This window comes from Colias eurytheme, chromosome 25, assembly GCF_061535395.1.
Source record: "Colias eurytheme isolate Ceu_HAF_F1 chromosome 25, ilColEury1 Martin Lab GWU primary, whole genome shotgun sequence".
Lineage (NCBI taxonomy): Eukaryota > Metazoa > Arthropoda > Insecta > Lepidoptera > Pieridae > Colias > Colias eurytheme.
The window spans coordinates 918,681-933,199 of record NC_143004.1 but is presented as its reverse complement, the minus strand read 5'-3'; the positions used below and the strand labels follow the sequence as shown (position 1 = coordinate 933,199).

Here is a 14,519-nt window from a genome sequence, read left to right as displayed (position 1 = left end):
TTTACTAAGTTTACAATACAATTATACATATTATATATTCGATCGTTTTTCAAAACAGTATTAGAAATTAAATTTTTTCTACAGTATTAACAATGTAATTATATAACGGAATGAAATATTCTTTGTTAGATAATAAATCTTCGACCCGGCGGGGAACACTAATTGAATGTCCTTGGGCGATATCACTTATTTCACTGACAAGTGTCAATCTTTGAATACCAAACGTTCGACACTGTAAAATAATATGGTTTATGTCTGCATTTTCCTGGGAACAATGGGTACAAATGTTTTCTGTAATTATTTTCATCCTATAAAGATGCGCTGGAACCAAGCAATGTCCAAACCGCAAACGGCTAATGATCGTTATAAACTTTCGACTAGTGTATCTGAAATCATTATACCAAGGTGTTGTAGGTAAGTTTCTTTGTAAATTTGCATACCATTTTCCTTTGTTTTCTGTGGTCAAATCCCAGTAATCTTGCCACATATTTTTCATTAAAGTTTTAAACTTATGATAATAATCCGTAAAAGGAACTTTGAAAGATCCTGTCAGGTCTTCATCATGCTCCTGACGTGTTGCCTCGTCTACAATTTCGTTACCAGTTATGCCACTGTGTGAGGGAACCCATACAAATTCAATATGTTTGCCAATAATTCGTAAAAAATCCTTAATCCTATACAAAATATAATTCTGTTTAAATACAAAATTGCAATTACATAAAGCAGATAACACACTTTTGGAATCTGAAACTATCAAAATATTTAAATTAATTACATTAGATTTTACATATGTCAAAGCAGCCAGAATGGCCCAACTTTCTGCTGTGAAAATACTACAACTATTTGGCATTCTGAAACATTTAGTTACTTTCATTTGTGGGTCATAAAATGCAGCCTTAACATGACAATCACTCTTAGAGCCATCGGTATATACAATGTAAAAATCAGTTTTATTGGATATATATTGTCTGAATTCAAACTTGTTATTAACAGAATCTAAATCACACTTTATATCTAGAAAATTAAGTAATGTATCATAAGGGAATTTGTAAATTGGCCATTTGTTGCTACTGTACATATCTTTTGTTAGATTTTTTACATAATTCACTATTGTTATAATTTCAGGCAAATTACCTGAGATAATTGTATTAGCCGTGATGTTGTGAGTACCAGCTGACTGTAGAATTGGATGAATGATATTATTTAGAACAATATTATTATTACAAGATAACACCTTCAAACAAAATCTCTCAGCCAGCTGTAATCGTCGAAGACACAATGGAGGTATGCAATTCTCAATTTCCATAGAATTAATAGGAGTGGTGCGCATGGCTCCACTAATTATTCTCAGACCCATATTTTGTATCACATCCAATTTTCTTAATAATGTATTACTAACATTCATATAAGCTAAAGAACTATAATCAAAATGACTTCTGACTATACTTTTATATAGCATACTCAATGTTTTTGGATCAGATCCCCAAAAAGTTCCTGCTAAGCTTCTTAAGATATTTATGCCCCTCATAGCATTCTGACATATGTAATTAATATGCTTATCAAATTTCAATTTATCATCTAGTATGACACCTAGAAATTTATGTTGATTGGTACTAGGAATGATTTCATTATTATATTTAATATTTACAGTAGAGTGTGCAAAAGGATCTTTACTAAAAATTAGAACATTGCTTTTTTCCGAACTTATTTGAAGTTTTAATATGTTACTATAATAATAATGCAATTGTCTTAATGCTGTATTCATATTTTCAATAGCTATATTAAGATTTTGATTTTCACAATATAAAAGCAAGTCATCAGCAAATTGCAATATTTTAACTTCTGATGTGTCTACAAAATTAAGGATCTGAGATGTGTATAAGTTGTACAATAAAGGTGATAATGTTGCTCCCTGCATTGTCCCTTTGTTTACAGTTCTAGGTCCATGTAATTTATTGTTGTATTTTACAAATAGAGTTCTTTTATATAAAAAGTTTAAAATCCAGTTTAAAATATGTCTTGGTAATTCCAACTCTTGCAATACATTTATCAAGCTCTCAATATTAACATTATCAAATGCACCTTTAACATCTAAAAAGACACATATAACATTACTGTGACTCAATTTTGCCTTTTTAAGGTCTGATATAAGAGATACAAAGCTTTCAGAGCAACTTCTTCCTTTTCTGAATCCAAACTGTATGTCTGGTAATTTTTGCTGTGTCTCAGCAAAGTAATCTATACGTAATTTTAACATATTTTCAAAAAGTTTGCCCAAGCATGATGACAGAGAAATAGGTCTATATGATAGAGGATTGTTCGCAGGTTTATTTGGCTTTAAAATCGGGATTACACATTGAGTTTTCCATGAGTCTGGTATTACTAAATTTAACCAAAGTTTATTGTATAATATATTTAATAAAATTTCTTGCGCATTGGGGTGTAACTTTTTAATTAATAAGTATGGAATACTATCTAACCCTGGTGTTGTATCTTTCCTACTTTTAATTGAAATGTACAGTTCATTGATGGTAAATTTGCTATTGAGAAATGCATTTTTAGAGTTTTCAACAGATTTATGTAAAATGGCATATAACCTATCTTCATTTAACTGTGTAGAATCTGATATGTTATCTAAAAAGCTTGGAATCCAGTCATCATTGAAATTCCTATTATGACAAGAACCTATTCTTTTAAATCTTTTTACATAACTCCATATTTGAGAAACAGGTGTCATTCTATTAAAACTAGTACATAAGTTGTGCCATGAATTAATACTTTCCTCTTTTAATATCCTTTTCTTTTGAGCATCAAGTTTTTTATACTTAATAAAATTAGGAATACTTGGTGACTGTCTATATTCTCTAAGGGCTAACTTAGAATTTTTGACTGCATCCTCACATTTATTATTCCACCAAGGTGCAGGTTTCCTCATTACTTTTAAAGATTGTTGGGATTTTTGTTTTGGAACAGTTGACATTCTAATATCATACAAAATATTTACAAAATTATTATACAAATCAATTGGTTCTGTGTTATCTATATCTAAATTTGAAAAACAGGTTTCTGATAATTCATGATATTTAGACCAGTCTGCCTTGCTATAAATATATTTTTCATCCACAGGACGTACTTCATATATAGATGGTTTCACATTCATAACAACCATAGTTGGATAGTGATAACTACCCATTGGATCATCGTGGACATGCCATTCACACAGAGGAGCCAATGAGGGAGTGACCAGGGATAAATCGATTGCAGAAGCATTTCTATTGGGATATTGAACAGTTGTTGCCTGACCATCATTTAGAATACACATATCAAATTCATCAATAAGATTATATAAACTGTTACCTCTATTATTATTAGTCGCACATCCAAATAAAATGTGATGTGCATTTAAATCACCCATGACAAGACACGGCTTAGGAGTTTCGAGTAAGACCTTTCTCATTTTGTTGGTGGCAAATCTGTTACTATTTGGAGGAGCATATACACAAAGAATATGTAATTTACCTATAGATGTATCAATTGATATGCAAATGTTTTGAATGCTTTCATAAAAAGTTGTTTGTACAATATTGTATTTTAAATTTTGTTTAATTAATATACCTACTCCATTATGCGTATTTACTGAGTTTTTATATATAAGGTTATATGGTGTAAAATTAGGAATAATACTAGTACTTTTAAGCCAGGTTTCGTTCAATAAACAAATATCTATATCATGCTCCGAGAGAAATGTTTTTAATAAGGCTTTTTTGCTTTGTAAGCTTTGTATATTAAATTGTAAAATCTTTAAATATGCATCCATTATGTTATTAAATTACTTAATAAAATATATTTAATTGTTTTATTTGTTACTGGAGTACTGTTTTTGCTATTACCAAGCATTATGAGAGACTTGACTAATGCATTTATAATTATTTCATTATCTACAATTTGCTCAAGGTTGAGTGATTTTGAATTAGTGCCAGTAGCTGTGTCAATCGGCTTAACCGGTTTATTAAGAGCTGGGAATCTTTTATCAGGGATAGTGGGTACGGTACTCACCACAGTGGCATATGATCGACTGAGGTTCATGTACAGTGGATTTCATTAATAACGACCTCGGTTGTAACGACCTTTCGGTTATAGCGACGTCGAACTTACGTCCCTAGAATTTGAAGCATACTTTCGTATAAATCCATTCGGCAATAGCGACTCCGGATATAACGCCTAATTCGGGTATAACGACTTGTTTTTATGAACTATTTGGGACAGATTCCTAGAAATTCATTGCGGATATTGAGACGGAGTCGGCAAAGGCGCAAAGACTCATTCATCAACTTTAACTATTAAGCTTGTATTATATAGGAATGTAAACAAAGGATAAGAATCTTTTGTTTACATTCGCAGATGGTCAAGTGATTTGTTTCTGTGTAGGATTACTTAGCACGTGCATGAAGTTAAAATTATGAATCAGTTACGTATCAATTTTTTATTATTTCGGATATAGAGACCTCCGGATATAGCGACAACATTAAAGTGGTCCCTCCGCCGTCGTTATAACCGAAATCCACTGTATTTACTTTTCTTTTCTTCTATTTTTTTTGTTTTACTGGGCAGTCTCTCGAGATTGCTAAGTGATGACCGCTGCAGTTGATGCATATAATTTCTTCAACATCGCATTCCTTGTATGAGTGCTGTCCAGCACATGAAGAGCACATTTGAGTACCTCTGCAAGCTTTTGCTGAGTGATTAAACTTAAGGCATTTATAACATTGTAACAGGGGTGGGATGTACAACTGGATCGGGTATCTGAACATTTGTATATAAGCATATTGTGGCAGTGTCGTAGTCGCAAAGGTTACTGCAATAGTACCTAATGGTGTCAGTTTTCCATCTACTTTTCTCTGGAATCGTTTTATTGAAATCACTTCCGCATCACAAGTGATAATCTTGTATATCTCTTCATTTGTTAAATCTGTGGGGACATGCCTAATGACCCCAGTGGATTCTGTTAAGTGCGCCGGCACAAATGCTTTTAATTTATTTTTTAAAAGAAATTTCTCCATTTTTAAGAAATTGTTAGCTGATACTGCTTTTTTAAATGTAACACCAAGTTTGAAAGCATTGACTCTGTGCACACCAGCAACACCTTTAACATGCTCAGTGAAAAGTTTAGTAAGCGCTATTGGATTTTTATTACCAATTTTTTCACTGTCGAGAGATTCTACGTATACTATACAGTCTGTGCTATGATTATCTGGGAACTGTCTCGTATAATTCGGTTTGGTAAAAATTTTGAAATCGAGATCTTTCTTCGTCGTAGTCAATTTTCTTTTTTTAGTTTCTTTTTCAACGGGGCTTTCGCCACCGTCAGAATCGACTCCCATGATATTTAAAATATATTTTGGTGTGTATTAATTAACTATATAAACAATTATTTACAGTATTTAAACAAAATGTTGAAAAATTTAATCGCAGAAAAAATTAAACCTCCCGCTTAGTTTTCTTACGTGACAAAAGACAAAATTGTATTGCTAGGTTTGAAAATGTTAAAATCATGTTAAAAATTAAAATATTATGATGAAAAAAATATTATACCGGCTGAATTGAGAACCTTCTCCTTTATTTGAAGTCGGTTAAAAATGGAGGATGCCTCAAGTTTTAATGCTATTTTTATATTTTATCACTCATTCTATGTGAAAAATATATTTATTTTTAACAATAAACTTTATATAAGTTCTCTAACATCGTTTTTTTTTCATCCATTTATTTTCAAAGTCCTTAACAAAAACTTAACGAAAATAAAATAACAATCAATTAACTATTGTAACGCAAACAAAATATGTATAACAATCAAACTCAACAAAAACAACAATATCAATGAAACAACTATAACTCGGAGTGTGTCCAGTGTCAAGTAGCTTGGAAAGCGAATTCCTTTTTGGCGAATCCCACGATTATTTTTTTACGCAGGTACTCACTGTGTGAGTATAGATAGTATAGGTAAACCAGAATCTGATGGCAATTAGGGAAATCAAAATTTTGAGTGTGCAACCCTAGGGAAAATGGACTGAACGATCTTGATACTGCGTATTTTTTATTTTGTCCTCAATATCATTAGTTATATTACACAAGTGGATAATACTGTATTTAATAATGAGATATCCACGTAATATTATGTAGGTACTTATTACATGTATAATATACGTATATTACTTTTCTAAAGGTAATACCTACATAATATTATGTATTTACACATACCTATATTTGAATATAATATATTATCATTATGGCATGTGAAAATATGGATGTAATGATAATGCAGATCAAAACTTATTTACTTTATTTAACGATTGTTTATAATTTTTTAAAGTGAAACTTTTATTACATCGTCTCATATCGTCTCAAACTTTTTGGTCTGTGTAGCGCATGTCGCGTGACGGTCGGCTGCCGAGTAGGTATAAAGCAGTGTTCGGAACCGTTCGAACAGTTTCACTTTTACCGTGGTTTCATAAAACCACACAACATTTTTGTTATAAAATAAAACAATAATAAAATAAAATCATGTTTATTTTTGTTAGTATTAACACATTATAAAATTGATTTGTACACCTTGGACTTGACAAATAGCCAAATTGGAAACTCCTGTTACTTATAAGTTTTCATAAAATTATATTTCAATCAACAAACAATATTATATACCTATTTATGTATAACAATTTTAATTTAAAGTCTCAAAACGGGTAACTAAGTCCAACTAGAGGTCCGCGCCACGCCGGCGTGCCGCCGCCGAGCGACCCCGGCGCGCCGCCGCCGCCGCCGGGTCACAGAAAAATTGACGCCGAGTTCAAATTTTGCGCGCGAACCATGTGTCACGCACGCGTTGTTGTCTACAACACGGCAACGTCGCATCGATATAGTAGACAATGTCTACTATATCGTCGATGCCAGATGTTTTACTCCAAAAGCTAGCCAAAAAACACTCCAATAGATTTATTGATGAGGATGTCGACGTTACTTAAGAGTGTTGGAGATATTTGGCTACGGCTAACCCTTCAGATTTAGGAGATGTAGAGGGCAACATTCTTAAGTTCTGGGAACAAAAAAAAGTTGTTTTTCCTTGGCTTGCCGGATTAGCGCGATCGCTTCTATCTATCTCAGCTACAAGCACGCCAAGTGAAAGGGTTTTTTCTGTAGCTGGGCTAGTCTTAACTGCGAAGAGATCGCGTCTAAATCCTGCAAAAGTTAACAAAATTATTTTTATCCATGATAATTATAAACATGATTTGTTATAAATCAGTAACATTCATTGCTATGCGGGGGATGCTCTTCATCCCGGCCGTGCAAACACCTCAAAGGAAAGCCTCAATGAGAGTCGAAACAAACTTGTGTCTGAAGTGGAGTCTTCTCTCCAAGAAGTCTCAGATTGGGGCGAACTTAATCTCGTCGAGTTCAATCCCCTAAAGACGCAGGTTTGCGCGTTCACCGCTAAAAAGACCCCATTTGTCGTAGAACCTCGGTTTAAGAGTACTCCCCTTAGTATATCGCCGAAAATCGGAATCCTCGGAGTTGAAATCTCGAGTGACGTTCAATGCCGCAGTCATTTGGAAGCGAAGGCTAAATTAGCCTCGAAAAAACTTGGTGTGCTCAGTAGATCGAGACAGTACTTCAAGCGGGCCCACCGACTTCAGCTGTACAAGGCTCAGGTGCGACCGCATATGGAATACTGTTCTCATCTCTGGGCCGGAGCCCCACAGTATCAACTCCTTCCTCTTGACCGCATCCAACGTCGAGCAGCTCGAATTGTCGATGACCGTAGGCTTTCCGATAGGCTCGATCCACTCTCAGTGCGAAGAAACGTTGCGGCTCTCTGTATACTGTACAGAATCTACTACGGGGAGTGCTCTGAGGAATTGTTCCACCTTTTACCAGCCGCACAGTTCCACCACCGGACCACACGCCGTAAAAACCAGTTCCATCCGCACCATCTGGATGGTTGGCGCTCCACCACTGTCCGCTTCACCCGCAACTTCCTTCCGCGTACGGTGAAACTGTGGAACGATTTGCCACCTGCGGTGATCCCGAACAACTACGACATTGGGGCCTTCAAGAAAAGAGCTTATTTGTCCATAAAAGGCCGGCAAAGTGTAACACTAGAAGTGTTACAGGTGTTTATGGGCGGTGGTGAAATAACTTTAAAAATAACTAGCCCACGCCGGCGACGCCGCGCCGCGCCGGGTGCCGCACCCGGCGCGCCGCCGCTGGGCTTTTGGACTGCGGCGCGGACCTCTAAGTCCAACTCAGCAATAAAATCTTTCACGCGCATTAAAATTGAAAATTGTGATGTTTTTGACCCTTCTTCATCGAATATGTATTTTTCTATACACATTGTAAACAACACCTCTTGCTTGTGATCGCAGCGGTTTTATCGACATTTTGAAGAGTAAAAACAAAATATTTACCCACTTATTATTACCCACACAAAGAAAATATTAGCATTATCTTATTCTTAAAATTTACCATTTAAGAGTATGTACTACCTTGATATCTACTACTATACTTATTTTATTATACCTACATATATATATATATATATATATATATATATATATATATATATATATATATATATATATGTCGGAGACGGTCAATAGCGCGGATGTAAAACGACTCGAAGCACGAGTTCAGGGAGGTGGCAGCACAGTGAAGTTGGCGGCTTACTTCATGCTTGTACCGGGTCGAGCCGGTGAAGGCTCGCCCTCGGGACGGCACTTCACATTCGAACATCGAAGAGTTCGGATCTTCCACTACTAGGAACTGTTAACCTTTTCTTTGCTAGTGTTTAATTTAAATGTGTAACGTAACGGTTATTAAAGTGATTGTATTGTATGGTAAAACTGACATGATTAAAAAGAGCAACTATGGAGTTTCTTGCCGGTTCTTCTCTGTAGATACTGCTTTCCGAATCGGTGGTAAATAAAGAAATGATTGAGTTTGAGGTGTTTCTTTGCTCGATTACCCAACGCAACGCCCACAGCTTGAAAATAGATTCACAATCTACATCTTGCTCCGACATCAGAATTGGGATCAAATCGAGCAAATGAGAAAACACGTGGCGATAACCTCGATACGATATACGATAACCTGATTGAAAGTCAAAGCGCCGCAACCACGTGGCACTTCGATCCAGTTTCAACGGGAAGAAGCATCCTACAGATCTACGAGCATACGTGTCACTGAGCAGCCGGTGACAAAGGGAGAGCTCGTTATGTGCGGGCAGGGTGGCAACTTCGCCTCGCGCTGCACGGATGACACTGCCGCTCGCATCACCGCGTCGGAAGCCGTATCATCGAGAGCAGCGCCGTGTCATCATGTCGTGCACCGTGCCATCGCGTCGAGCGTCCGGCTTCGAGCATCATGCGTCGAGCGTCGAGCAACATGCGTCGAGCGTCATGCGTTGCGCCATGTGGTGCATTACGCATCCATACTGAGCGCCGCGGCACCAAGCTGGGCTCCGCGACACCACGCCAGGTGTTGCACATCCACGCCAGGCACTGCAATACCACGCCGGGCGTCGCGCTACCATCACTACCATCAGCACGTCGAGCCTGAGATCACCTGAACCAGAGCGACGTGTCGACGTGTCGTGCAACTATCCTTCAATCTCATACCAAACCGGTCAGTAGATAACATTTCACTTTGAGTGTACAGTTGGATAAAGTTTCAAAATGTAGTAAGTTTTTTGAAAGAAAAAGAAATTTATTGCCAAAATTGTTAGTTACAAAATTTATTTTAAAATTAATTGAGGTCACAGCCTCGGCAAAATGCACAAAAACAGCGCTAATTTACAGGCTGTACCGAATGTAATGATTACAGATTTTGCTAAAAGTTGTAACCTACAGGACCAGTCTATAGTTTAATCTTATTGCATTACATTTAACTCAACTTATTTACGCAGTGTTGTTATTATAAGGTCGTGCGATATTGCTTTACGGTTTTGTAGTTAGTTAAAACTTATTCTATTACATTCAGCCCATCTTAGTTACGCAGTAATAAATTATCAGTACCTATTTCACTAATTCAGGGACGGGTTTACTTTAGTAGGTAATTCACGTTATTTTAAAAATACTTTGTGGCGTAAGCACTGCCATCAAGATTAAGTAACGACTTGCTTTAATGTTTGTTAATTGTGAGCTACCACTAAAGAAAGAAAGCACATTAATTATTTGTACACTGCATCCAGATTCTTCAATCGAACGTAAACAATAAACATTCACTTGTCCGTGTATCAGAACAAAAACAGTATGCGAATTACTTTTAAATTAGTTTCTTAACTACCCGCGTTAGTTTCTTGACTACCCGCATTAATTTCTTAAACTACCTGCGTTACTTTTAATTTAGGCTATAACCCTTGACAAATAGCAAATAATTGCTACACAAAGACAGCCTTAGTGCTATTCGATTAAAAACGAAAAGTAATGCGTTAACTAGTGCATTAGAGGTTTAAAAACTTTTCGTAGGTTTTATTTAAGGTGATATTTGAGGTAATTTCTTAAAATAAAGTTGTGAATAATTCACAGTATACAGTTTTTACGATATGAAGTTTCATGAAATGTTACAGATTTAGTTTGATCGAATAAAAGGTACCTAAATGGAGGCATTTAGTTTTGAATTTTTACTTGGAGAATTTATTAGGTCCTTATTTAGGCAGTTCATAATACAATGTCGCAGATAATTAGCGTGTTCAAATAAACAGCTGGCCTAAGATAAATGTTATGATTGGAATACGGGTCTAGATTTAGTTTGAGTACGTAACTTGATTGCTTTAAAATTATTTTAACTATCTCATCGACGTTTGGGTCCGTTCAATGTTAAGATATTAAGACTGTTGAAAATAATCTTAAGGTTAATAGCGCCTTTACAGTTTCGTCAGATAATGTCTGTTTAATTGCATAGAGAAAAGAAAAGCCCATCCAGGTTTTCTGAAGGTTTTTGAAGTGAAACTTCTTTATCGGGGTTGAAAAAGAGAAATTTAGTGTAACATTCTTTCGTTACGCGTGACATTTTTCCGTTACGCACACATTTTTTTTTGTTTTTTTAGCTTCAAATAAGTCCTAAACGTGGAGTATTCGATAGTACCTAATCGATTTACATTGTGTGCATTTAATGTAATTTCTTGATAATAGTGTTTGTGACTAGCTGCAGTTTAACATCAACTGAATACATCAATTAGGTAGTTGTACAGTAGTTGTTGAGCAGTTCAATCTTATTACGTTGAAACTAAAATTTAGCTCAGCCCTTTTGCCGTTCGATATTAGATTCACAGATGAGTTTAAGCCTACACCTATTAATTGTTTTAAGTTGAGTTTTCAAAAGCAAACATACCGTTAAGGAATTTAGCCATATGCAAATTTGCCGATAAAAAAAAAGTTTTGAAGGGTTTCTCGCGATTTTTTTGTAGGCAGATATGTTATCACATGATTACTTTAAATTCAAGTTGGTAAATATTCAGTTGAGAATAAGCTTTCACCACTTTTTGAGTGTTTTCTGCGGTTCAGTTACGAATTATTCGTTTTTGTTATTTTATATCGACAATATCACTCATATACAAACTATTATTATTATTATTATTATTAAGCGGTACGGGCTTTAATATCAATGATGAGTGGGTCGCATCGCTTTTGTTAGCGGGATTAACAGAAAAATATTCCCCTATGATAATGGCGATTGAGCATTGCGGCATACCATTGACATCAGACGCCATTAAAACAAAATTATTGGACATGGAAGAAAGTGGAAATGGCAAAGACAGTAGCGCTTCCAATTCCAGTGGAGCATTTGCGAGTTATAAGATGAAACGGAATGTTGGTAACACTGAACAGATGTCAAACTTGTCAAAGTCAAAACCAAAAGTCATTAGATGCTACAAATGTAAACAAACAGGACATTATCGCAATCAGTGTACATTTTCGGACAAAAATGCGTCGAATACAAATAAAAATGAACGCACAAGAAGTAACGCGTTTAGCGCCGTGTTCCTGAATGGTGAATTTTGTAAAAGTGACTGGTATATTGACTCCGGGGCGAGTGTTCATCTTACCGCGAACGAAGAATGGTTGTCAAATGTGTCGCGAGATGTTATGATCAAAGAAATTGTCGTGGCAAATAAAGATAAAATACCAGTAGTATGTACTGGAGATGTGCAGATTACGACAAAGACGCATGCCTGTGAATACGATATTACAGTGGAAGATGTATTATGCGTGCCGAAGTTGACTACAAATCTGTTGTCTGTTAGTAAACTTATATCAAAAGGAAACAAAGTTTCATTCAACAATAATGGATGTCAGATTTTCAACCAAGCAGGAGTATTAGTGGCTACAGCGAGTCTGTTGAATGGTGTGTATAAACTAAACATGCCTGAGTGTTGTTCATCGGCTGCAGTGATGGTGTCCAGTGAAGTTTGGCATCGACGTCTAGGTCATGTCAACAGCCAGTATTTGAACAAGATGCAAGATGCTGTACAGGGATTGACACTTGATAGTAAGACTGTTATATCAAAGTCATCATGTGTTGCATGCTGTGAGGGGAAGCAGAGCCGCTTACCTTTTCCCAAAGAAGGTAACAGAAGTACTGAGTTGCTACATATTGTGCATACTGATCTCTGCGGACCAATGGAAAACCTATCTCTAGGTGGTTCTAGATACTTTATGCTGTTCATAGACGATTTTAGTCGTATGACATACATTTATTTTTTGAAAAGTAAAGATGAGGCATTAACATGTTTTCAACAGTATAAAGCAGAGGTTGAGAATCAACTTAATTGCAGCATAAAGATCTTGAGAAGTGACAACGGGACAGAATTCTGCAACAGTAAGTTTGACAATTTTTTGAAGTTGCATGGGATCGTACATCACAAAACGAACCCATACACTCCCGAGCAGAATGGCCTCTCGGAACGATATAATCGGACTGTCGTTGAGAAAGCCAAGTGTCTACTGTTTGATGCAGGTCTCGAGAAAAGGTTTTGGGCAGAGGCGGCACACACAGCAGTGTACTTACAGAACAGGACTGTGACCGCATCATTAAATTATAAAACTCCTTTCGAGATATGGACAGGCAGAAAGCCTGATGTAAGTCATCTTCGTGTTTTCGGTAGTACAGTCATGGTACATGTGCCGAAACAAAAGAGATTAAAGTGGGACAGAAAGTCTGATAAATGTATCCTTGTCGGCTATTCCAATGAGGTCAAAGGGTACAGAATTTACAACCCGAAGACTAATGCCATTACTACCAGTCGAGATGTTATAGTGTTGGAGAAGATGGAGACAGAGAGTGATCTGAAGGTACAGGAAAATTGTTCAGATGAAGTGAATATGGTTCCAGTGGAGGAAAAAGACTTGACACCTCAGGAAGATTCACTTGAACAATCAGAGAGCTTGAACACAGATGACAGCAGTGAACTATATGTACCTTGTGAAGAAGACACATTAGATAGCTCTGAGACTGGTACAACAGACAGTGAAGACTCCATTATATTGAACAATGTCAACATAATATCTGGTCCCCGGCGTAGGCAGCAGCCAGACAGATATGGATTTGCAAGTGCTTGTATAAAAGATGACAACATGTTCATGGATGAGATATCCTTGCAGGAAGCTTTGGAAGGTCCAGAGAAAGAACATTGGTTAGCGGCAGTACAGGATGAGCTACAGTCATTCGAGAATCATAGTGCATGGGAACTCGTAGATGTACCAAAAGATGGTACTATAGTGCAGTGCAAGTGGGTGTTACGAAAAAAGTACGATAGTGAAAACAATGTGCGTTATCGTGCTCGTTTGGTCGCAAAGGGCTTCACCCAAAAATATGGTGTAGATTACACAGAAACATTTTCGCCTGTAGTGAGACATACAACCCTTCGACTATTATTTGCATTGTCTGTAAAGTTAGGTATGGATGTTCACCATTTAGATGTCAAGACTGCTTTCTTGAATGGTGATTTAGAGGAAACCATTTACATGAAAATGCCAGATTGTTATATTAGTAGTAGTTCAGATCATAAAGTATTGAAACTTAAAAAGGCCATTTATGGACTTAAGCAAGCCTCTAGAGCTTGGAATAAAAAGGTTGATAATTGTTTGATCAGTAATGGTTACAAAAGGTCAAAAATAGAACCATGTATGTATACAAAGAATATTAATAATTGTAAGACCATTGTGACAGTCTATGTCGACGATTTCTTTATATTTTCCAATGATATAATTGAAACTAATAACTTGAAACAGATTTTATCTAATAATTTCAGCATTAAGGACTTAGGTGAAGCTAAATTATGTCTTGGAATGAATGTAACCTTCAATAAAGATAAAGGATATGTAACTTTGAGTCAGGAAGCTTATATTGATCAACTTTTAAGCAGATTTAATTTAAGTGATTGTAAGACTGTTGATACTCCGATGGAGGTCAAATTAAATGTAAATAAAGGTCCAGTAGGGGCAAATAGTCATGTGCCCTATCAACAACTA

General features: G+C 36.0%; 1 protein-coding gene and 1 long non-coding RNA gene across 2 annotated transcripts; one reads left to right on the top strand and one right to left on the bottom strand.

Annotated features, from left to right (window-relative positions):
* The first annotated feature begins 158 nt into the window (after positions 1-158).
* On the top strand, positions 159-3,837 carry LOC149897416 (uncharacterized). Its single transcript, XR_016458183.1, has 3 exons — positions 159-414; positions 1,126-1,284; positions 3,127-3,837. It is a non-coding gene; the product is annotated as an uncharacterized LOC149897416 (long non-coding RNA).
* A 749-nt stretch (positions 3,838-4,586) lies between these two features.
* Positions 4,587-5,477, bottom strand: LOC149897415 (uncharacterized). The gene has a single exon (XM_090116504.1). The coding sequence runs from the start codon at positions 5,379-5,381 to the stop codon at positions 4,587-4,589; it is 795 nt and encodes a 264-aa protein (XP_089972630.1). The 5' UTR covers positions 5,382-5,477.
* Positions 5,478-14,519: the final 9,042 nt, after the last annotated feature.

Coding starts and splice junctions, on each gene's coding strand:
- LOC149897415 (XM_090116504.1), bottom strand. CDS start 5,381: ATGGGAGTCGATTCTGACGGTGGCGAAAGCCCCGTTGAAAAAGAAACT.